This window comes from Tachyglossus aculeatus, assembly GCF_015852505.1.
Source record: "Tachyglossus aculeatus isolate mTacAcu1 chromosome 12 unlocalized genomic scaffold, mTacAcu1.pri SUPER_6_unloc_1, whole genome shotgun sequence".
Taxonomy (NCBI): Eukaryota; Metazoa; Chordata; class Mammalia; order Monotremata; family Tachyglossidae; genus Tachyglossus; species Tachyglossus aculeatus.
Window position 1 is genome coordinate 9,010,277 of NW_024044828.1, and position 23,420 is coordinate 9,033,696.

General features: G+C 39.8%; 1 protein-coding gene across 2 annotated transcripts in view; it reads right to left on the reverse strand.

Moving 5' to 3' along the window:
- SEMA3D (semaphorin 3D) overlaps window positions 1-23,420 on the reverse strand; it is a 178,885-nt gene that overhangs the window by 68,184 nt on the left and 87,281 nt on the right. For both annotated transcript variants that reach the window (XM_038741265.1, XM_038741266.1), the window contains 3 exons: window positions 9,707-9,769; window positions 3,989-4,108; window positions 230-323 (listed from right to left, as the gene is read on the reverse strand). In XM_038741265.1, coding sequence (XP_038597193.1) covers window positions 230-323; window positions 3,989-4,108; window positions 9,707-9,769 — 277 coding nt within the window. The remainder of the gene's footprint in view (window positions 1-229; window positions 324-3,988; window positions 4,109-9,706; window positions 9,770-23,420) is intronic.

Sequence of the window (23,420 nt, forward strand, 5' to 3'; positions counted from 1 at the left end):
TACGTGGTCAGATGAGTCTAACTGCTTTTTTAGTTTAAAATCAAAATCCCCAATGTCACTTGAAATTAAAATAGGGAAGGTTTTCTGGTAAAATACTGGATTATCTCTGTTTTCATGCCTCCTGGTAATTATTATAAAATGAAATGTAAGAAATATGAATATGCCAAACAATACTACTGTCTTGATTCTTTAATGAAAACAAGAGTATTCATAAGATTGAGGTTTTTACCTGTCATTACTGAAGCAAAAGGCTGGTGAGGATCAAAGGGACACTTCAGTCTACCAGACTCCAAATTATGTGTGTCCAGTTTGAACGTTACATCCTGCATGAAAAAAGAGCAATTTGAATATTATGCTACCACTCAGCCTCCAGAAGGCTGGGATTAAATTATAACTCTGGCTCCCTAACTGGCAAAAAATCACCTTTGGAAAATTTGAATCTGAGTCACTCTGCCTGCTAGCAATCAACAAACATTTAAATGAATACCTTCAGACTCTTGGGTACAGAATCTCTTGGGGTTCATTTTTAAAAAAATACATACTGACCATGAATAGCCATAGACCATGTTCTTTTTGAGGTTACAGTGTAACAGAGCAAGCGTCCATGCAGACAGACATACACTATATATGATTCAAGATGTCACATGTTCTAAGCATTAGACAAAATAATGTGTGGGAATCATATATATATATATAGATCTCTTTGGTTAGTTTTTGATCAAATCAATAAATCAATGGTATTTATTGAGTACTTACTATATGCAGAGCACTGTACTAAGCACTTGGGAGAGTACAATACAACAGAATTACCAGATACAGTTCCCTTTCCTTGATGAGTTTATAGTCTACAAGGTGAAACAGACATTGATATGAATAAGTAATTTATATAATTTAAAAATATATACATACATGCTGTGGGGTTGGGCAAATATCAAATATACCTACAAGTAAATTTATCATTGTTTCAGGGCTTCAGAATCTCTAGGGCCTCATACATGAGGAATAGCTTTCTGTGTCCATTTATGGCATATCCAGATCAGAATTCTGTCACCAACCAGGACAAGCTTCAGAACTATATTCTGTCCTCTAACTCCCTCCAAATTGATCACAGAAGATCTGCCCCCCTATCTATTCCTTGGTTTCATTCACGGAATAGTTTAGGTTTTAAACCTAGTAAAGATGAGGTCTGAGAACAGACTGACTAACCCATCAATCAATCAATGTTACTTATTGAATGCTTACTTTGTGCAGAACACTGAGCCGAAAGGAACAAGGATCGTGCCTAATTTCCATTTGTTTTTTTTTTCCAGCACTTAACAGTTCTCTGCCCACATTAAGTGCTAAATATTACTGCATAATCTGCTTATTTGTAGACTTTCCTCCTCTGATTAGTTGTATCTTTGTTGTTCTTTTCTATCCCACTAACTGCATGTGATTTATGTAGCATAGCTTAGTGGCAACAGCACGGGCTTAGGAATCAGAGGATGTGGGTTTGAATCCTGGCTCTGCCACTTGTCTGCTGTGTGACCTTAGGCAAGCCACTTAACTTTTCTGGGCCTCAGTTACCTCATCTGTAAAATGGTTATTAAGACTGTGAGCCCCATGTGGGACAACCTGATTACATTATATAATAATGATGGCATTTGTTAAGCGCTTACTATGTGCCAAGGACTGTTCTAAGCGCTGGATAATGGTATTTGTTAAGCGCTTACTATGTGCCAAGCACTGTTCTAAGTGCTGGGGGAGATAAAGGGGATCAGCTTGTCCCACGTGGGGCTCACAGTCTTAATCCCCATTTTACAGATGAGGGAACTGAGGCACAGAGAAGTTAAGTAACTTGCCCAAAGTCACACAGCTGACAAGCAGCAGAGCTGGGATTGAATGAATTAGAATCCATGACCTCTGACTCCCAAGCCCGGGCTTTTTCCACTGAGCCACTTATATCTACCCCAGTGCTTAGAACAGTGCTTGAAACATAGTAAGCACTTAAAAAATACCATTATTATTATCTGTCTTCTCCATTAGACTGTAGGCTCTTGGTGGTCAGGGACTGTGACTTTCATTCTTAGTACAGTGCAGGGCACAGGTGTCAATACTGTGGCACTGCTGTGGCACTGCTTGATATGGATATGTATGTTAATCATATGTACATATTTGCATATATATGTTGTATGAAGGACCATGATGACAAGAATGTATCATGTTTGTGTTGCTGGAGGAGGTACCACATTCTTACATTCAACATCTGACAGACAGGCTAAATGAAAAATGTCCAAAGCAAAAGACCATCATGATCTTGAGGAAGATTGAAACGCAATGGAACCCAAAAAGAAGCCAGACTATAGCATGAATGCGTTTCTCATTATGTGCTTTTAGTCCATATATAGTTTCCATTTCAGTAGCACTACCTCTTTTTAAAGTTTGGCAAGAGGCCAAGGAAAGATTACCATCCTAAATCTATGTGATTTAAAGCAATGACTTTATGTGTTCTTCTCTACTGCATAATGTAGTTTACTACCAATAAACAATAGTAGCATTGTATTACACTTTATGAGCACTGATTATTGATCAAAAGGGTAACGTGCCGTTTTATAAATGTTCTGGGTTACCATTCCATTCAAGTAGCTAATCTAAGCAAGCAGGGCTGAAAGAGGGTATTTGAGTCCTCTGATTGGCTGAAACCCTGGGGGCCAATTACCCCTTGTTCTAGCGTAAGTCTCCCATTCACAAAACTTGTAACCATGGCTCTCTTTGGGCCCCTTGACAGTTCCAAGGCCAAGTAATTAGCCCTGTCTAAACCTTCCTTTCAGCAGCTCTTCCTTCAGGAGCTGCAAAAGAATATTATCTTTCTCAGCTGGTTGTCAGCATTTGGCCTTTGTCCCAGTGCCTCAAATCACACCTTAGGTGTGTGGATATCTATTATAATTACCCACTGTTCCCTGAGTTCCTGCTCTTATACACACCTCGTTAAAGCCAGGCAGGAACACATTGCACCAGTGTTGGAAAGTGACAGATCCAAGATGTCACAAGTTCTAAGTGTTAAAGAAACGAAACAATGCGTGGGGGTTATATGGATAGATCCCTTTGGCTGGTTTCTGATCAAATCAATCAATGGTATTTATTGAGCACTTACTGTACTAAGCACTTGGGAGAGTGCAACAGAATTAGCACACACAGTTCCCTGCCCTTAATGAGTTTACCAGTCTATGGGGAGAGACAGGCATTGATATGAATAAGTAATTTATAATATATAATTTGAAGATATTTAAGTGTTGTGGGATTGGGGCAAATATCAAATATCCAAAGGTCACAGATTCAAGTGCTGATATGAGCCAATGACAAATGTGGGTTCACTGAAGAAGGTCAAGATCTCTAGCAATGTTGCAGTTCAGGCTTTCGGACTAACAAGGACAAGAAATGAAGAAAAAAAATGGCACCTTGAAATCAAGGCTTTTGTTTTAGCCTAAATATCAATGAGGTATGCATTTTGTGATTCTCAAAATGATTCGGTAGCTCTCATGAAGACAGAGTGAGAGTAGCAATCCGAAGAAAGTATGAGTGCTATGCACTTCGGATAGAGTGCTGTAAGGTAATTGGACAACCATCTTCCAACAAGCAGCATCTACAGAATGTGATATGATGTTGGAAAAAATGATAGTTCATGAGAGATACAACTCAAGGATAGTTTGATGTATAATTGAAGTTTTCTTTAATCTGACATTTATCGGAAGCTACTCCTTTTATAAAATGCTGTTCATCATCAAAGTGAATTTGTTAAACTTTTACTATATGCTAAGCTAAGCATTAGGGTAGATACATGGTAATCAGGTCAGATACAGTCCCTTTCCCACATGGGAACTACAGTCTCCCAGGCTTATAGAGCTCACACTCACCCAAGGGGCTCATGCTCTTGTCACATAATGCCCAGAAATTAAGAAGAATGAGTGTGAGCAAGAAATTAGGTTCTGCATATGTTCAGTTACATTACCTCTTTGTGAAAACCAAGATCAATATATCCGCAAATAGGATGAAATGCTCCAGTACCACAGGCATAAATGTGTGTCCGATTGTAGGGCTGAAGAACCCGGATGAAATTTGCACATTCTGTCTGTTGGGTGGAAGGAAAGAAAGACTTTAGAACAAAATCACTTTATTTCAAAAAAATGTTGGTTTTAGTACTCTAAGACATTTCCCCAAGTGAGGAGTTGGTGAGAAGGAAAATATTCAAATAATTTATTATAGTCTTTCCCAAATGTTTTCTTCATTTCTTCACCTGTTACTATTTTTTTTTTTTTACAATTTTAGGGTTATACTACCTTTCTTTCACCCACAACTAGGATGTCTTTAACTTCTCATTTCTCAGAAAATATCCTAATGTTTTCTGTTTTCTCAACTACCCTGACTGAGTTTGCCTTTCAGTTTACTGCATTATTTTGTTTTTATGCTCTGGCATCCATAACATCCCTATTCCCCATAGAATTCATTCATTCATTCATTCATTCAGTCATATTTATTGAGCGCTTACTGTGTGCAGAGCACTGTACTAAGCGCTTGGGAAGTACAAGTTGGCAACATATAGAGACGTTCCCTACCCAATAACAGGCTCACAGTCTAGAATTCACTTCATAGAATTCATCAGCACAGATCATAATGAAAATTAAGAAATCTGTCCTCGATGGTAGACAACTTTAGAGGTAAGACTTTTACCCCCAAAGTTAATGAGGTGGTATGCATGAAGCGGAGAAGAATCTAGCAGCACATTTCAGGGTTTAAATAGTTTATGGCTCATGGGTCAAAAGACATGGTCACCAATCACCACAATTGGCAGTACTATTTTTTTTCCAGTGTTTCACTATTTGCTTCTTTACTTCCCCTTGTCAAATTGCCAGAAAGCAGTAGAGCTCTTTTTCTAGTTTTTCCTTCCCCTCAAAGGATCCCAGGATTGTTGGCTTTCTGCAAGCCTGTGTGTGAGCCCAAGGTCTCTGAGGAGTAGGTAAAGTTTCCTAGTAAGATTTTGTTCACAGAACCTGGATCCAGGGTGTCCTGACCAGTTATCTGCTAATGGCAGGGACAGGGCAGCTCTTTAAAACTCTCTTCACTTCACTTTCTTTATGTTGTCTGGTGAATGCTGTTGGATACCTACTGTGTGTTTTTCACCTTCCCCTTTAAAATAACTGAATTTATTTCTTCAGGGGCAAATAAATAGCTTCCTGATTTTCCCTCTCTCCCCAGCTTTTAGCACTGAGCAGAAGGGGATGATGTAAGGGACTCCCCCTCCTTTTGTATCCCTTGCCCTCTATCCTGGGTTCGACACTGCAAACTGAGGGTGACAGTGCAGGGGGCTGCAAGGTAATTTCTGGGACTTCTCTTTTGATTCTGGCCACTAGGTCTCGTAACATTGCAAGCCCTGGGCCAAAGGCAACCTGGATTCAGAAGGATTGCTATAAATTAGTTTGGGAAGCCAATGGGAAATTGTTTAGGAAATTAAGTCATGTGGTTTTGAATTTCCAGTTGCAAAAGGAGGCCTTTAATAATAATTCCCCTTTAATCAGGCAGGGAGATTTACAAGGGTGAGTACTTGTAATGAGAAAAAGGATAAATGAGGTCAGGTGAGAAAGTGATGCTTTGTTGTGCTTCATGGTACTCTTTCAATAATAATAGACCACAAGCTCACTTCTAACAAGGCCCTTGCTCACCAAATTATTTTTTAAAGGTTTCATCATTCAAGTCTGAATGACCATCATTTCTTTCTCTCCAATCAGCAGTTTTCATCAGAAGACCTAAATGTGCAGGCTGGGTTGTATTATGAAATCAGGAATCAGGTTACTACATTATATAATAATAATAATAACGATGCCATTTGTTAAGCGCTTACTATGTGCAGAGCACTTTTCTAAGCGCTGGGGGGGGATACAAGGTAATCAAGTTGTCCACATGGGGCTCACAGTCTTAATCCCCATTTTCCAGATGAGGTAACTGAGGCTTAGAGAAGTGAAGTGACTTGCCCAAGGTCACACAGCAGACACGTGGCGGAGCCAGGATTTGAACCCATGACCTCTGACTCCAAAGACCGGGCTCTTTCCACTGAGCCACGATATTAGAGAAGCATTGTGGCGGAGTGTTTACAGCACAGGCCTAGGAGTCAGAAGGTCATGGGTTCTAATCCTGACTCCACCACTTGTCTGCTGTGTGACTTTGGGCAAGGCACTTCAATTCTCTATGCCTCAGTTACCTCAGCTGTAAAATGGGGAGTTGAGACTGTGAGCCCCAGGTGGGACAGGGACTAAGTCCAACCTGACCTGCTTGTATCTAGCCCAGCGCTTAGTACAGTGCCTGGCACACAGTAAGTGCTTAAATACCATTATTACTGTTATTATTATTATTATATCTACACTCTCCAAATCTGCTGAATCAGGTGGGAAACCAACAACAGAAGACAGTAGCATTTCCAATTCTCTAGATATCAAATCTAATAATTCTCGAACTAAATGTGGTAGAGGCCTATATTTTTTTAAAAACAGTATATGTCAGAGGTCAGGGGTTCAATTCCCAGCTCCGCCAATTGTCAGCTGTGTGACTTTGGGCAAGTCACTTCAATTCTCTGTGCCTCAGTTACCTCATCTGTAAAATGGGGATTAAGACTGTGAGCCCCCCGTGGGACAACCTGATCACCTTGTAACCTCCCCAGGGCATAGAACAGTGCTTGGCACATAGTAAGCGCTTAATAAATTCCAATATTATTATTATTATTATTATTATTATGTAACTTTCCACTCTGTCCGACTCAGCTCACTGAGTTAAAGTTTAGTAACTGTGTCCACATAATAGACATCAACTCCAAGGGACACTAGCCCACAGGTGGTGAGTTGATATATCTGTGCTCCCTAGTGTACTTTCTCAAACACTTAGTCCTCTGCAAATATTAAGTGCTCATTAAGTGCCACTGATTGACTAATATTTGATCCTTCAGTTCCTAGGCACTTGCACCCATGTTCTCTCTTCCTCCTGCCAAAATCTTCCCTTTTCTGTATTCACACCCTCTATTCTTGGCACTTACTTTAGGATTCCTGAATTCAGCTGGAAAGCAGCATCTTAAAATAAGTGCCAGAGAAGCCAGGACTGCACCCAAAGGAGACAAAAAGGGGTAAGGCAAAAGGAGAGCATTGTCCCATCTAAGGAGGAAAGTCTGTGTGCTCCTCCATCGTCAGCCCCACTCAACCAGTTTTGCCCTGAAAATCAAAAGCTATCACCCGTGATTTGGAATGAGTTTCTCATAGTTTACCTTTAATATGGGTAACTTTATGACCTTTAGTTAGTCAGTGAACAACGTAAGAAAAAACACATCCCAGCTGTCTAAGAGTTAATTTTTTACTCTGAGTTTGTTCTTATTTGATAATAACTTCGTTACTGCCTCGGGTAAAAAGCCTTTTCTCTAATTAATTACGCAACAGAGACTTTTTACAAGGGAATAGAATGAGCACTGCACTGACAACCTGAGAGCTCACCTCACCTAGTAATGAATCTTATATGGCTTGAAATATTAATCCTATTTGCAAAAGAAGTGGGTTGGATTTTACCACCCAACTTTCAGTAAAGCCAATAATTAAGTACATTGGATTTACAAAATATCCTTCTTAATCCATGAAACCAATTTTTGCAAACATTTATTCTCACAGTCCAAGTATGGGAAGAATCATTATTCCCATTAAATGATAATATGTTAGGGCAATAACTGAAGTCAAATGCAGTACCCATGTTGTAACTTTCTTTTGGACTTATCTGTCCAGTGGTTTTCAAAAGCAATGGCATATTCAGCAAAAAGCATGTCTGACCCTTAACATAGCTTTTTAATGAATACAGATGATTTTCAAGGTCAGTAATTTAGTTTATATTGCAAATCAATGCTGGGGGAGGTATGAGATACTCAAGACTATGATCTCTACAGCCATGATATAATCACTTCCTTCTCTTGGCTCAAAGTAGAAGGATGAACATTTTTCTAATAGACAATGTCTCAGTCTGGAGTTATTTCCTTTTTCTCTAACTCATAAAATCAAGAGACAACCAAGTTACTGAATAATTGGGAAAGAGGACAGACTTAAATGTTGTCCCATGCCTTTGAAAGGGAAAAGCTTGCTTTTTTCATAGTCTGATCATGAGCATGTCTGTGAGCTTCTCCCATCTTCCCTAGCTAACCACATAGAAGACTGAGTTATCCCTAACTGGCAGGAAGATAAATAGATTTTCTCTCTAACTCTCTTCTTGCTTCCCTTCATCTGGACCACAAATACTCCTGTAAAGGGAAGAAAATCATTCAAAAATAGCTCATTGGAGAGAACTTTTAAAATCTTCAAAAAGGTTATCTCCTAATGGTGGAAATAAGGGCATTTGACAAGAACATTATTATTTGAAATAATTGAGTTAGGAACGACATTGTAGTACTAGACCTAGAGAAGAACACTTCCTCACCCGGTTTTCATGCTAAAAATGGTTTGAAGTGAGAAAAGTAATACACTTTATTATTATTATTATTATTGATAAATGATTTATCATTGTTAATCATATTTACTGAGTGCTTACTGTGTGTGAAATCTTTCAGTAAAGACTTATTTTCAGTTGTAATTTCAAATGTAGTTATTTCAGTTAGGGTAGCTCTAACATTTAAGTATCAATACATCATTAGTATATTAACTATTTCAAAGTTAATGCATTAACATCCTTAATATCCTTTTCCTTTTGAAATGTATGAAACCACTTCTTATAGATGTCATGTGAAAGAAAATTAAGAAAAATAAGGACAGTGGATTCCCCTTTAAAACAGGTTGTATACAGGCCTCCTTAGGGTACGACTGATCAAGACAATTATCTCAGGACCGAAGCTTAATGGAGTGCTGTCCTCACAGCAAGTAGAACCAAAACAGTCCTGGAAAACTGGACCTTGGAGGCTTGCGCAGGGAGCAAGAGACAGCACAGAAGCACAATTTAAGAGTAGACCTATTGTATTGGCTTGGAATGCTTGTCTTTTAGCCAACCAGCCTTCCACCCTACCAGTTCTTGATGGCTGCACACTAGGGAATTGTCTCAAATCCTCAAGGATTGGTTTTGGTGGTTCGTACTGCTGGTAGGTGATTAAATCAGCAGTTCTTTGTGGACCCATCACTGTTTAGGGCCCTGGGTATATACCCAGTCACTTGGCTGCTTCATTGACACTACAGTGATGCTAAAGGAAAGCATGGATTTTGGCAATTCATCATAAAGTCCAATCTGAACGTGCTGAATTCCCTGGATAATGCTATAATCCTATCCTTCCCTCTGGTTGTAAATTAGCCACTTCACCTCCCTACATTCAAACTTCAAAAGGGACTGGCCCTAACTGTTTTCCCTTAGTGAAGCTGCCTAAGAGTTGTGTTTCTACAGTGGTAAAGTGCATTCTTGGCAAAAATCTGGAGAAGGTTATGCTTTTCGGTGGAGTATTTGTAAAAGATGCTGGCTCAACCTTCAAATATTTTGCTAATAGTATACTTTACCAGGTCTGAAAGTGCCTATCACATTTTAATCTCTTCAGAGAAAGGTGCCGTGTAAACACAGCCTTATAAATAAGCCTGAAATCCAAACAATCATGTCTACTATATTTAGACTTAAATCCCTAATCATACTATTTTATGTCACATCAATTCCAGTTTCAGTGAAGAAAAATCATACTCACTTGGGCATCCTTCCCAGCCAATTTACATAATTCCACCCTCTCCTTTGCTGCAGGCCAGTAAATCTGTAAAATATTTGAAGCAGTATTAGCACCAGAAATTCTGAAATACTATATGAACCTGATATTTCATTGGTTCATTGAACGTTCAAAATTAGACAACATATATGAATCTGAAATTGATGTAGATTTTTTTTCCATATAAGAGAGTTGCCCACAGTTCCTAGGAGCAAATTGTGGTCTATCACATGTCTCTTATTTGTTCACTATTTAGTTTGCCTTAAAAGCTTTAGGAAATTCAGTGTTGCTAGTGCCACCCACTAAATAGTGTGGTTTTAAATTTGGCCAAGTGGTTAGGGAGAAAAAAATAACACATTATGTCTTTTGTTCATTTTAAACAGAATAACTGTTTGTTGACAGCAGTGCATACATTTAAAGCAATCCTCTGAACCAAATATTTACTTGCTCAGAAAATGAACACAGTCTGACTTAAAGATACTGATAGGAACTGGAAAATGATGTTCTAAATGTAGAAAAGGAGTAATGGAAACATGCAGAGATCAGTCATCACGCATGTATCCACATGTATGCACAGCTACCTCTCTTGTCCTGATACCTTATGGAAGTTTGACATTACTCAAGAACTTTGACAAGGCGCTTCTCACACTGAGGTGCTTTCAAATGCTCAAACTTCTTCCATGGATTATACAAATTCCCTGTTTCAGTGAGAGCAAGCAGAGACAAGCACACCAATTTTCAAGTCAACTATTTGATTCACAGATGAAAAAAATGATGGTTGAAAGAAAATCTTGAGGAAATTCACCTAAGAAATTGTGATGACTGAAACCACAAAGACTATTAGGTTTGGTTCTTTATATGGCAGATCTTTAGAGTACAATTTTGTTTGTAAAATCCCTAAGCCATAAAAAAAATTATAACATGACAAACTTCAACACAAAATAGTTCAATATAATTTCTTTTTGAAAAGTTTTATGGGTTTCAATTTATAAATTGTAGAAGTACAAAGAGGATGAGTAGGAATAGCAAACAATCAATCAATGGTATTTACTGAGTAACAAACAGTACTGGTAATGGTATAAATTTAGCATTCACTGAGTGTAATGCACATTTCTTACACTTTGGCTCTAATTTTGGCTCTAATTTTGGCTCCCTTCCATGTATTCTAACATCCCTAATGATTCCAACCACTGTAACAATAATAATACTAATAATAATGGTATTTGTTAAGCATTTACTATGTGCGAGGAACTGTACTAAGCGCTGGGGTGGATACAAGCAAATCAAGTTGGACACAGGCCCTGTCCCACATGGTGTACCATATTAAGCACTTGGGAGAGTACGATAAAGTTAGTGTACAATAGTATACAATAGGTGCTGGACATGAATGCAGTACGTCTTGGATATAGGCCTGTTCAGAAAGAGTGGAATCAACAATGTCCACACTATTCCTTTCCTTTACTAATCCCATCATATGTTGGGTTATTTTTTACCAGTCAGCATTTCTTGCATACCAGCTTTGCATGCCACTTTAGGGAGTGTTTACATATTAGAGAATCATCTCTCTGTAGAAATAAACTCTTCCTGCCAGCTTGGAATTCTATATCTGTTTGGCTTAAGGTAGCAAAAGGGTCCTAATTTGATTCTTATGCTGGTAGTTCACCACAGCTCCCACTGAATATTCCAAAGCTCATCAGATCAGTATCTCAGCTGACTGGAAGCTGGCACAGTGTTCTCCAGACATATCTCAGAGACAAAGTGTAGGCAATGAGACCCTAACAGAGAATCACCAAGGGACAGTTAAGGACTGGAATCCTTTTCCAATCTAGTATGAAGAAATGTGGTAGGCGTGAGAAACCTCCTACATATTTGGGGTCCAGTACTGATAGACCCAGCGTTGGACAGGAGTAGCAGGCAGTCCCCTATGGTCACCAGCTCCTCCCCAGAGGAACAGGGCACCCCCAAGATGACCTCCCTACCTAAATGGCAAGAGAGCTGGACATCTTTGGCAAGAGGTTATTTCATGACTTCAGTCTCAGGGGAATATTTAAAAAGCAAGTGTAGCCACCACTGGGGCAGTCAATCAATAATCGACCAGTACCATCATTATTATTATTTACAGAATCTGTTCTGACCACCTGGAAGAGTACAAGAGAGTTAGTAATAATAATACCTGGGGTATTTGTTAAGCCCTTACTATGGGCATTATACTAAGCGCCGGGGTAGTTACAAGATAATCATGTTGAACACAGTCCTTGATCGACATCATGCTCCTAGTCTTAGTACCCATTTTACAAATGAGATAACTGAGGCATAGAGTAGTTAAGTGACTTGCCCAAGTTCACACAGCAGGCAAGTAGCAGAACAGGAATCAGAACCCAGGTCCTGTGACTCCCAAACCACTCAGCTTGCCACATTGAGAAGCAGCGTGGTTCAGTGGAAAGAGATGGGCTACGGAGTCAGAGGTCATGGGTTCAAATCCTGGCTCCGCCAACTGTCAGCTGTGTGACTTTGGGCAAGTCACTTAACTTCTCTGTGCCTCAGTTACCTCATCTGTAAAATGGGGATTAAAACTGTGAGCCCCCTGTGGGACAACCTGATTACCTTGTAACCTCCCCAGCGCTTAGAACAGTGCTTTGCACATAGTAAGCGCTTAACAAATACCATCATTATTATTACTACATACACACCCACTCATCTTGCCACATCCACACTCTCAAGCAGCTTTCAGTCTAGCTGAGGAGACAGACACTCAAACTGCAAGTACAGCAGAAGCAACAGAATTTACAGATATGTACATGAGTAATTTGAGGAGGGGAGGTAAGGTATGAGTATCAAAGTTTAGGACATGAGAACTCAAGTGCATGGAACTGAATGGGGTGGGATTGGGTAAGGGGATGACATTAGTCATGGAAGACTTCCTGGAGGAGAAGTGATTTAGTCCAGCTCCTTCAACAAGCCCCTCCCCAGCCTCACCCTGGGACAATGTTGGAAAAGCAGCATGACTTAGCAGACGGATCATGGGCCTAAGGAGCCCGAAGATCATGGGTTCTAATCCCAACTCTGCGACTTGTCTGCTGTGTAACCTTGGACAAGTCATTTCACTTGTCTGTGCCTCAATTACCTCATCTGTAAAATGGATATTGAGACTGCGTACCCCAAGAGACAGGGACTGTGTCCAACCCAATTTGCTTGTATCCACCCCAGTGCTTAGTACAGTGCCTGGCATGCAGTTAAATGTTAAAATACCATAATTATTATTATTAAAGTCTCCTAATCCTGGCAGATGATTGAAGGGAACAACTGGAGGGACTAAGATCTGGGAGTCCTACTCTTAAACATTCCTGGTCATAGAATGTGGATTCAGCTGTGGCAACTGAAAAGATTGGGCCAGCCACAGTGCTGGACCTGGAGCCCAGATGTGCTCACATGAAGCACTCAAGTAAAGGAGACAGGGTTCAATGCAATAAAAGGAATGGAAGACTGGGCCTGAACAAGTTACAAAGACCCAGAAACAACCAAAGGCGGAGAGGAATACTGACATGGAGGAAAAAAAATATGAAAAGGGAAGACTAAAGATAGCAGGAGATAAGGGCAATAGAGTTCAGGGCCAGAGAGAGGAATACATAGGGAGAAAATGATAAAGAGAACAAGAAAGAGACAGATGGAAGAGTTGAAGAGCAGAGATCTTCAGAAGGAAAGTATTGAGGGGTGAAGAGAGGCATGGAAGGGTGGGAATCCCTGGAAATGAAGAAAGTAAAAGACACAGGAAATCAATCAATCAATCAATCGTATTTATTGAGCGCTTACTATGTGCAGAGCACTGTACTAAGCGCTTGGGAAGTACAAATTGGCATCACATAGAGACAGTCCCTACCCGATAGTGGGCTCACAGTCTAAAAGGGGGAGACAGAGAACAGAACCAAACATACCAACAAAATAAAATAAGTAGGATAGAAATGTACAAGTAAAATAAATAAATAAATAAATAAACAGAGTAATAAATATGTACAACCATATATACATATATACAGGTGCTGTGGGGAGGGGAAGGCGGTAAGGCGGGGGGATGGAGAGGGGGACGAGGGGGAGAGGAAAGAAGGGGCTCAATCTGGGAAGGCCTCCTGGAGGAGGTGAGCTCTCAGCAGGGCCTTGAAGGGAGGAAGAGAGCTAGCTTGGCGGATGGGCAGAGGGAGGGCATTCCAGGCCCGGGGGATGACGTGGGCCGGGGGTCGATGGCGGGACAGGCGAGAGCGAGGTACAGTGAGGAGATTAGTGGTGGAGGAGCGGAGGGTGCGGGCTGGGCAGTAGAAGGAGAGAAGGGAGGTGAGGTAGGAGGGGGCGAGGTGATGGAGAGCCTTGAAGCCCAGGGTGAGGAGTTTCTGCCTGATGCGCAGATTGATCGGTAGCCATTGGAGGTTTTTGAGGAGGGGAGTGATATGTCCAGAGCGTTTCTGGACAAAGGAAAGGAAAGTGAGGAACAGAACTGAGCCTGAGCAAAACATTAGGCATATCCTTTAGAAATGCAGCTTTGAAGCTGTTCCTAAAAATCATCCTGCATCATTTTCCAAAAAAAATATTCAATGACAGTGGGTGCAATATACTTTGAGAAATGTGTAATTATGAATAAATCTTCGAGATATATTCCTTCCTTCCCATTTATTTCTACCTCTATGAATTTCTCTTTTCAGTCTCCTGGGCACATTATCCAAGTTGAGGACAGTTCTGCCTGTTTCTAACACCAAGGAAACACACACAACATCCAAGAAAAATGTTTTGAGTGAACCCTTCCATTATTTTCATTCATAACATCATAAAAATTAATTAGCAATTATCTTTAAGCAAAGGAAACCATAAGACAATTTATTTTTAATTATCCATGATTAGCCCCACTATAGGAACAGCCACATAAAGATAAGGCTATGTAACAACATCCAGGAGGAGCTCTAATTGGCCCTGCTATGCACTCCATCTTCAGAGAAGTGATCTAATTGACCTAAGCAACTAAGGGTAAGGTAACATGGTCCTCCAAGACTTATGAATGTTATAAACAGAAGAGTTACAAACTATCGTAGTGACGGGGCTTGGCTCATAACCGGGAGCCAGGCAGCACTGTGGATAAGAATAGGCTCTCAGGGCCAAGAACAGATCTCAGTGAGTGGAAGTGGGAGGGAAGCTCAGGAGAAACTGACAGAGAACATATCCCTGTGGAAGGTTCGATGGAGGGAGTGTCAGGGAAGTGTTTCCACTTAGTGCGCTGGCTGGGTTCTATGCATTCTGACAGGTTAATAACAATGGCCAGATGGGCTATGCACATAGGCACTCTGGTTGGAGAACCAGCCACGTTTTTGACGAGGTCAACAGCAGTGCCTCTGGGTAGAAAGCCAACATGTGTTTAGCATGGCACAGGAACAGATTCATCACTCTGAAAGAAAGCAGTGAGCTGAAGTCTGTGATTTAATGTAGAAATGTCTGAATGGCTTACAAGTGTTCATGTTTTCTTGTTTTCTAGTATTACCTGAGAAATAAAGGGTGGATTTTGTGTTGTAGTACTGATTTAATACACAATGGGGCAGATTATAGATTTTTTTGTTATTGCTAGCGTAACAGGGCTTCCTGAATAGAGAAGATTCAAGGAGAGAAAACTGAGAGCAGATCTTGGTCCATGGTGTGAGCTAATAGGGCTGGAGTCAAAAGGTCACCTCCATCCATAAAATGCACTTCTGCTCCTTCTCTATTTACAAAATTTAAGTACAGAGTCCTAGCCTATAAAAACTCTTTTGTTTCAGAATCCCTAATGAGAAAGAATCTAACAAAGACCTTTTTTTTTATTTTGGGACAGAAAGGGGAGGAGGAGTGGGAGGGAGGAGAGGAGGGAGAAAAAAAAATCTCATACTGCATTACTTCATGTTAAGGCTATTAGGAAAAGTGGTTTAATTTAAGCCCTTTCTCAACATATTGATGTTTAAATTAATTGGGTACATTGCTTCTCATTTTGTAATATGATTTTTCTCAAAATTTATTTTACAAGCCCAACCAAGAAATCAATTGAGAAGCCTATCAAACTGTAAATGGATAATATAATGACTGAGCTATCATTCAACCGCCTTGAGGTGTTTCTCCTGTTAATCTTTTATTGGTTTATGCTGAAAGCATCTCTGAAGAGTCAAAGATTCAAATCATCTTTACATTTAAAATTCTTATCTTAAATATACATTCTAAAAGCTTTTAAATAATTCATTATTTATCCTTAAATAATTCAAAAAATATTTTTCTTTAGTTAAGAACCAAAAAGAAATGTTAAAAGCCATAATAAATGTAGAATGGCATGTTTTTCTTTACCAAGGTGAAATAAAATCTCCTCTGGGTTCCGAATAAAAACACAGACTATCTGAAATGGGAAATGTAACTGGAAATTGATTTCTAATTAGAACAAAACACCCCAGTTACTACACATAAGATTTCTTTCACTTCTGACGCACATTCACCTCTTTGCAACAGGACAATCACAATTCTATTTGAGGTTATTTTATATTTTCTCAGAATCATCTACTAAAATGCAATAAGGAAAGAAAAAACGTTGGAAAAAGGAAATGGGTGGAGAAGGAACATTAACCTGGAAAAGGGAAAGAAAATGGCAGTTCAGACCCCTTTCGCAAAACCAGGCAGAGAAACTCAGCTGAGCAGAATAACTGGGAAGAGCACATATCAAGACATTAGTAGGCTGGATTATTTTTTGTTCCCTTCCACATAAAATCTGTAACTGTGTGAACCTCAGTGATGTTTTGCATCTTTGTTGGAAGAGTCAATTTCAGATCAACCCACTCTTAAGGTCTCCTTTAAATTTTCTCCTTATTTGGGGTTTTGGCTGGATCAGGGTGCTGTAGACATGAATGCTTGGGCCAAGGAAGACTGTTGGGGACCTAAGCCACCCAAGGACACACTTCTCCAAAGTTTCCATGGGGCCTTATGGAAGGGCTGCATTATACTCTCACGAACTCTGAGTACAGAGCTCTGCAAAGAGTAAGCACTCAAATACCACTGATTGATTGCTTGAAAGATTATAGCTCTCTGTATTTACCCCTCTATCCTTCTGCTATCAACAGCTGGAACTTTTCCCCTCCTCCAACTACATTCCATGTGCATTGTCCACATCTTTTTATAATAATAATAATAATAATAATAATAATAATAATAATAATGGCATTTGTTAAGCACTTACTATGTGCAGAGCACTGTTCTAAGCGCTGGGGGGATACAAGGTGATCAAGTTGTCCCATGTGGAGCTCACAGTCTCAATCGCCATTTTACAGATAAGGTAACTGAGGCTCAGAGAAGTTAAGCGACTTGCCCAAGTTCACACAGCAGACATGTGGTGGAATCGGGATTCAAACCCATGACCTCTGACTCCAAAGCCCGTGCTCTTTCCACTGAGCCACGCTGCTTTTGACTGGAACACGACGGCATGATTAGAAATAGTTTTCCAACAACATGAACTTATCTGAATACAGCATGACATGCTATCAGAAGACTATGCACTACAAATATTACAAAGTGAGGTGCTTTTTTTTTTTACATGGAGTTGCAGGAATATTGATCACTACTCTGCAGGAGAATTGGGTGTATTTGAGCATGGCTTTTGTCTGTTAATCTCTCTTGTAGACTGTAAGATCTTCAAGTGCAGGAACTCTGCTTCTTCCCGGATAGTAATCACCAAAGGACTTAGTGCCATGCTCTGGATGGAGTGTCCATAACATACTACTGTTGAACTGAGTGACTGGTGGGAAAAAGAGATTCGAGGCAAACAAAATCACTATCTTGTTTGCAGATTTTTTTCTCCCTCTCTTCCATTTTATCACACAAAATTAGAGGTGGGGGAAGATCCCACTGCTTGGAAGAACACAGTTCAAAATGGTGTAGCTAGCTTGAGATCTGGTAACCTGGGAGGCCTTAGAATTCCCTCCCCTCATTTGCTATTAAGGCTATTAAGATGGAGGCTGGTCCAGGGATCAGCAGGGCTGGAAAGCTGGGAAAAGGCAATCAAAGTGGACAATATCCATTTATAATTAATGCCAAATGAAATCAGAAGGCAATGAGGCCAATAATTTTAAGAGGCCCAACTTCTCTACAGGCAATATCCTTCTGTTATAAACTAATAAACAATGAGGAACTGCCTCTTGATCGAGCCAAAGTAACAGTAACTAAGGACTCTTGTGTTTTAGTTGGGTTTTAATAGGCATACTGCCGTTTGTATGTAGCAATAATAGATGAATAGGTCTCAGGGTGAGCATTTTGTGTAGGCATTCTGGATTTCTTCTCTTTTAATGAGCTACAATACTTTGGTAAAGAAAAAGAATGTACTTGTAAATGACTTCCCTTCTGACAAGATTCTCAAATCCCCAGTTTAGACACATACTCCATCCTTAAATAATTTGAACCAAATCCAAAAGGAGTAGATTTTTGTAGATGGAAGAATCCCGGCAATTCATTACATTACATGGTGAACCAAGTGACATAAGCAACATAAGCATTGGAAGCTTTTCCTGTCTTTCAAGGCAGCACAGAAAAAGAGATAAATGGAAAGATTTATTAAATATGTCCTTGAAGTTTAGAATTAAAGGAGTTTTCTTTATCTCTCCTGAACTGTGATACTATATTGTGGGGTAGAGCTTCAAAATGGCTGAGGTGGTTAGCTATTATTTAAAAGTGCCTGTCAGTTCCATAAGTACTTTGCAAATTCAAATAAAAGGCACTCCATAAATGTCAATTGCTCTGAACATCATGTCCAATTTAAGCAATGGAGGTCCCATATAATAATACAAGGATGAGTAATTATCTTCATAATTTCATGGAAGAGAGTCAAAGGAATACTATTCAGTTACCTTTAATTTCTTTCCAGCTCTCTGAATTTATGAAACTGAGATCCAATGGATGTTTGTTTTGAGGGAAGTATGGCACTGAGCCAAATATTAAAACCCAGATTCTGCCCTCCTCCTGACTTTCCATTCACTTTAGATAGCATAAGCATCCTCGTGGCTCAGTGGAAAGAGCACGGGCTTTGGAGTCAGAGGTAATGGGTTCAAATCCCGGCTCCACCACTTGTCAGCCGTGTGACTTTGGGCAAGTCACTTAACTTCTCTGTGGCTCAGTTACCTCATCTGCAAAATGGGGATGAAGACTGTGAGCCCCACGTGGGACAACCTGATCACCTTATAACCTCCCCAGCACTTAGAACAGTGCTTTGCATATAGTAAGCACTTAATAAATGCCATCATTATTATTATTATTATCATTATTATTATCTCACAATCCTGTAACCTTGGCATTATCCTCGATTCAACTCTCCATTCAACCCACGTGGTCAGTCAGTTCCACCTGTCAGTTCCACCTTCACAACATCACTTAAATCCTCCCTTCCTTTCCACCCAAACTGCTACCATGTTAATTCTAGCAATTATCCTATCCCACCTTGATTACTGTATCAGCCTTCTTGGTGATCTCCATGCCTCCTGTACCTCCTCTCTCCAGTTCATACTTCATTCAACTGCCTAGATCTTTTTTTCTACAACACCTTTCAGTCCATATTTCCCCACTCCTCAAGAACCTCCAGTGGTTGTCCATCCATGTCTACATCTAACAGAAACTCCTTACCGTCGGCTGTAAAGCACTCAATCACCTTGCCCTGTCCTACCTCACTTTGCTGCCCTCCTACTACAACCCAGCTCACATACTCCTCTTATGCAACCTCCTCACTGTGACTTGAGCTCATCTATCTCATCACCAACCACTCACCCACATCCTGCCTCTGGCCTACCCAGCTCACACACTTCACTCCTCTAATGCCAACCTACTCACTGTACCTTGATGTCATCTATCTCATTGCCAGCCACTCACCCAGAACCTGCCTCTGGCCTGGAATGCCCTCCTTCTTCATATCTGATGGACAATTACTCTTCCCGCCATTCAAAGCCTTCTTTAATCTCCTCCAAGAGGCTTTTCCTGACTAAGCTCTCCTTTCCTCTTCTCCCACTCCCTTCTGAGTCATCCTGGTGCTTGTACTTGCTTGCTTTATTCACCCTTCTTTTAGCCATACGCATGTATGCACATATTTGTAAATTATTTATATTAGTGTCTGTCTCCCCCTCTAGACTATAAGCTCATTGTGGACAGAGAACATGTCTACCAACTCTGTTATACTGTATTCCTCAAAGAGCTTAGTACAGTGCTCTAAACACAGTAAGCACTCAATAACTACAATTAAATGACTGAAAGATGAAGAACACAGTAAGAAATAGAAATGTTTGAAAGCATTCAGGGCAGGAAAGAACTGTATAAACATGTATGGTTTAGACACTTTTTCCATTCATAAGTAGGAAAGGCCATTTTTAAAATTTCCAAAATTGGGTAAAAAAAAAAAAATTCCAATCTTGCAAGTGAAGAAAAATACTAGGGGAATTACCTTGAAAACTCTACCATTATTCTATACTAGTGGAAAGGGCATAGTTTTGAAAGTCAGAAGTTCTGGATTCTAATCCCAGCCCAGTCACTGACTAGTTGTGTGACCTTTGGGCAGTCATGCTATGTGCCTCAGTTTCCTCATCTTTAAAAGTAAAATATATCTCCTTTCCGATTGGCTGATCATATTATCTTACATCTAGCCTGGTATTTAAAGTGTTTGGATTAAATTCAATAATCATAATGCAATTGAAATATGGACTTTCTTTCTGAGTGACTGTGGGGCTCTTCATTTGGGTTGGTTTCAGTTTGTTAATGTGTTAATGACTGAATCAGAACTTTCACTTGAATCCCATATTTCTTTAAACCATTACTGTATCCTTTTTCAGCACATACTTACTCTTCTACAAAGGATGCATGCAATAAGGAGAATAACATTGAACTCATCAATTCTTAAAGACTGGGTTTATGCTGCTATTCTAAGCTATCCATGAGAATGGAGAACTTTTATTAGAAAAATTTAGATCTAAGCCAACTTGAAGGCTATTGCTCGACATATTCTGTTTGGAATTTGTGGTACAGAAGAAAATATGTAAGGAAGGAAAATCTCCTTTCCATAACCACATTTTCTTCTCATTTATTACATGTAGGATTTAAATGGGTGCAAAAAGTGGAAAAATCTCTGCAATTTTTACTTTGTAACCAGATCAGAAATAGAAAGTTTGAGCTGGCTCTGACATCTTAACTTGTTTGGTTACTTGAAACTTTTTCATTCAGTGCAAATGCCATCTTCCAATGCAAGTTGCTTCAGTGTCTCAAATGTTACTATTGGTAGAGTACTCTATGAAGATTTACTGGCCCTGACCAACCAACTTTAATATGACCAAGATAAAAAGTAATTTTTAAAATCAATTTAATCAATACTTTTCAAACACCACACATCTTGAATATGATTAATGTTCCCAGGCCCTGATACTAGAAAATAAGGGCAGGATTCTATGAAACAGAATGGTCTAGTGAAAGGATCAAAGGCCTGGGAGAGGACCTGGGTTCTATTCCTGACTGTGCCAATCGCTCGCTATTTGGACTTCGGGCAAGTTATTTAACTTCTCTGTGCCTCAGTTTCCTCAACTATAAAAGGGGAATTCAATACTTGTTTTCCCTCCTACTTAAACTGTCAGTCTCACGCAGGGCAGGGACTGTGCCCAACCTGATTAACTTTATCTACCCCAGTTCTTAGAACAAAGCTTGACACATAGCAAGCTTAAATATCATATAAAAGGACTAGCAGATAACCATCCTACTAAAATTACACCTCCAGGAGGACTTCCTGACAAATCTCTTGCCTCCCCAACGTATTTTCCCTCCCTAATACATCACTAATGAAATTGAGTCCTCATCCTCTAATCACTTAAGTACTTATCTAAATTCCCACAGTCAGAACACATATGTGCACATCTTTATACACAGCTGCTTCTGTTACTTGTATCTTAACATCTGTCATTATTGTAAACTACTTGAGGGTAAGGATTAAGTCTACTTACTCTATTATACTCTCCCAAGTGCTCAGTACAGTGCTTTGCACACATTAAGTGTTCAATAAATAACACTGATTGATTGATCTGTCTCATGGGAATACCATCTCTTCCAGTTGTACAAAATTTATACACTAAGTCACTTTAAAAACCCAAAAGGAAAGCAAAACATTCTAGTTAATTCCTCAGAAAAGCATGGTTGTTTATCTTCCCCAGGAGTCCCAAAAGAAATGCTAAATGAACAATGGTCACTAGCAAAGGATCTCTTTTCCCCTCTGTCTTTTCGACCTAGCAGGTCACTATCAAAACATCTCTTTTACCGAAAAAAGTAATGGAAAAAAGCACCAACTTCAAAAACACCAACAACCATAATGTCCTCAATCTGTTCTATTCTAACATCAGACCTCTGACACACAATCAGCATTCTCTACATTTTCTCCTTTAGTCTGAAACCAATCCTAGTTCTCAAAGGCTCTGGCCAACAAACCAGGAATTCATTATCATGCCTAACAGAGCAGAGTAGGCCAAAGGCCAAGAAAGTTGGAGTCAAGGTGATGGACAAGACTTTCTCATCCCTATCCTATCAATGCCTCGAGAGCCATTTGCAGTGTGCAGCCAGCATGTGCGAGAGACAATTTTCCAGAAAAATAAGACAGGCGCTTTGAGATCTGTGGATGGTTCTGAAAACTAGGATACATTAAATGTTTGTTATTTTTTAAATAAAAATTATCCTAGTCATAAAATGAACACTATGTTTGGTATTTTTGGAGGGGTTTATGGTATGGGAACAAAGAATGAGCATTCTATCCAACCCCAAAGAAGTCACGATAACATAATTTCCTGTTAGATTTACCCAGCCATACTATGTTGTAAGACAATTAAGATGACTCATGAAGGCCTAAAGCAGGAATGGGTTCAATTCCTTCTTTGTTTCCACATCCACTGTCCACTTTCCATCGCCCAAGAATGCAGGGCCATCTCATGACTCAATCTTAATTTCATGGACATGGCTCTTTCCTAGCCCTAAAGTTGGTAAGACTTAGAGTTATTAGAGGTAATCCTCTCCTGCTTGACCTTGCGTGCTTTTGGATACTGTTAGAATGAGAAAAGGGGTCACTGAGGCTCATATTTATCCTCCTTTCCTGAACCAGTGTGGACAAAGGGTAGGTTGCTTAGTTATGGCTTTCTCTTAATATGGCACTCAATCACTTACTCTGTGCTACACACTAAAACAGATACAGGGGTATCCCACACAGGGCTCACAATCTATCTTATTTTCATTTAACCAAATGAGGAAATAAAAGGGAGAGAACATTTCAGACATAGGACACAGAGGAGTAGAGTGTTACCAAGTTAGAACTTAACCTTTTTGTGCTTTTTAGAGAAGCTCAGTGGCTCAGTGGAAAGAGCATGGACTTGGGAGTCAGTGGTCATGGGTTCAAATCCCTGCTCTGCCAATTGTTGGCTGTGGGACTTTGGGCAAGTCACAACTTCTCTGTGCCTATTACCTCATCTGTAAAATGGGGATTGCCCATGTGCCCCCCGTGGGACAACCTGATCACCTTATAAGCTCCCCAGCGCTTAGAACAGTGCTTTGCACATATTAAGTGCTTAATAAATGCCATCATCATTATTATTATTAACCTTGCTTAATTATATTTTCACAGAATCACTAAACAACAACAAAAAACCCTACAAATGAACAACAA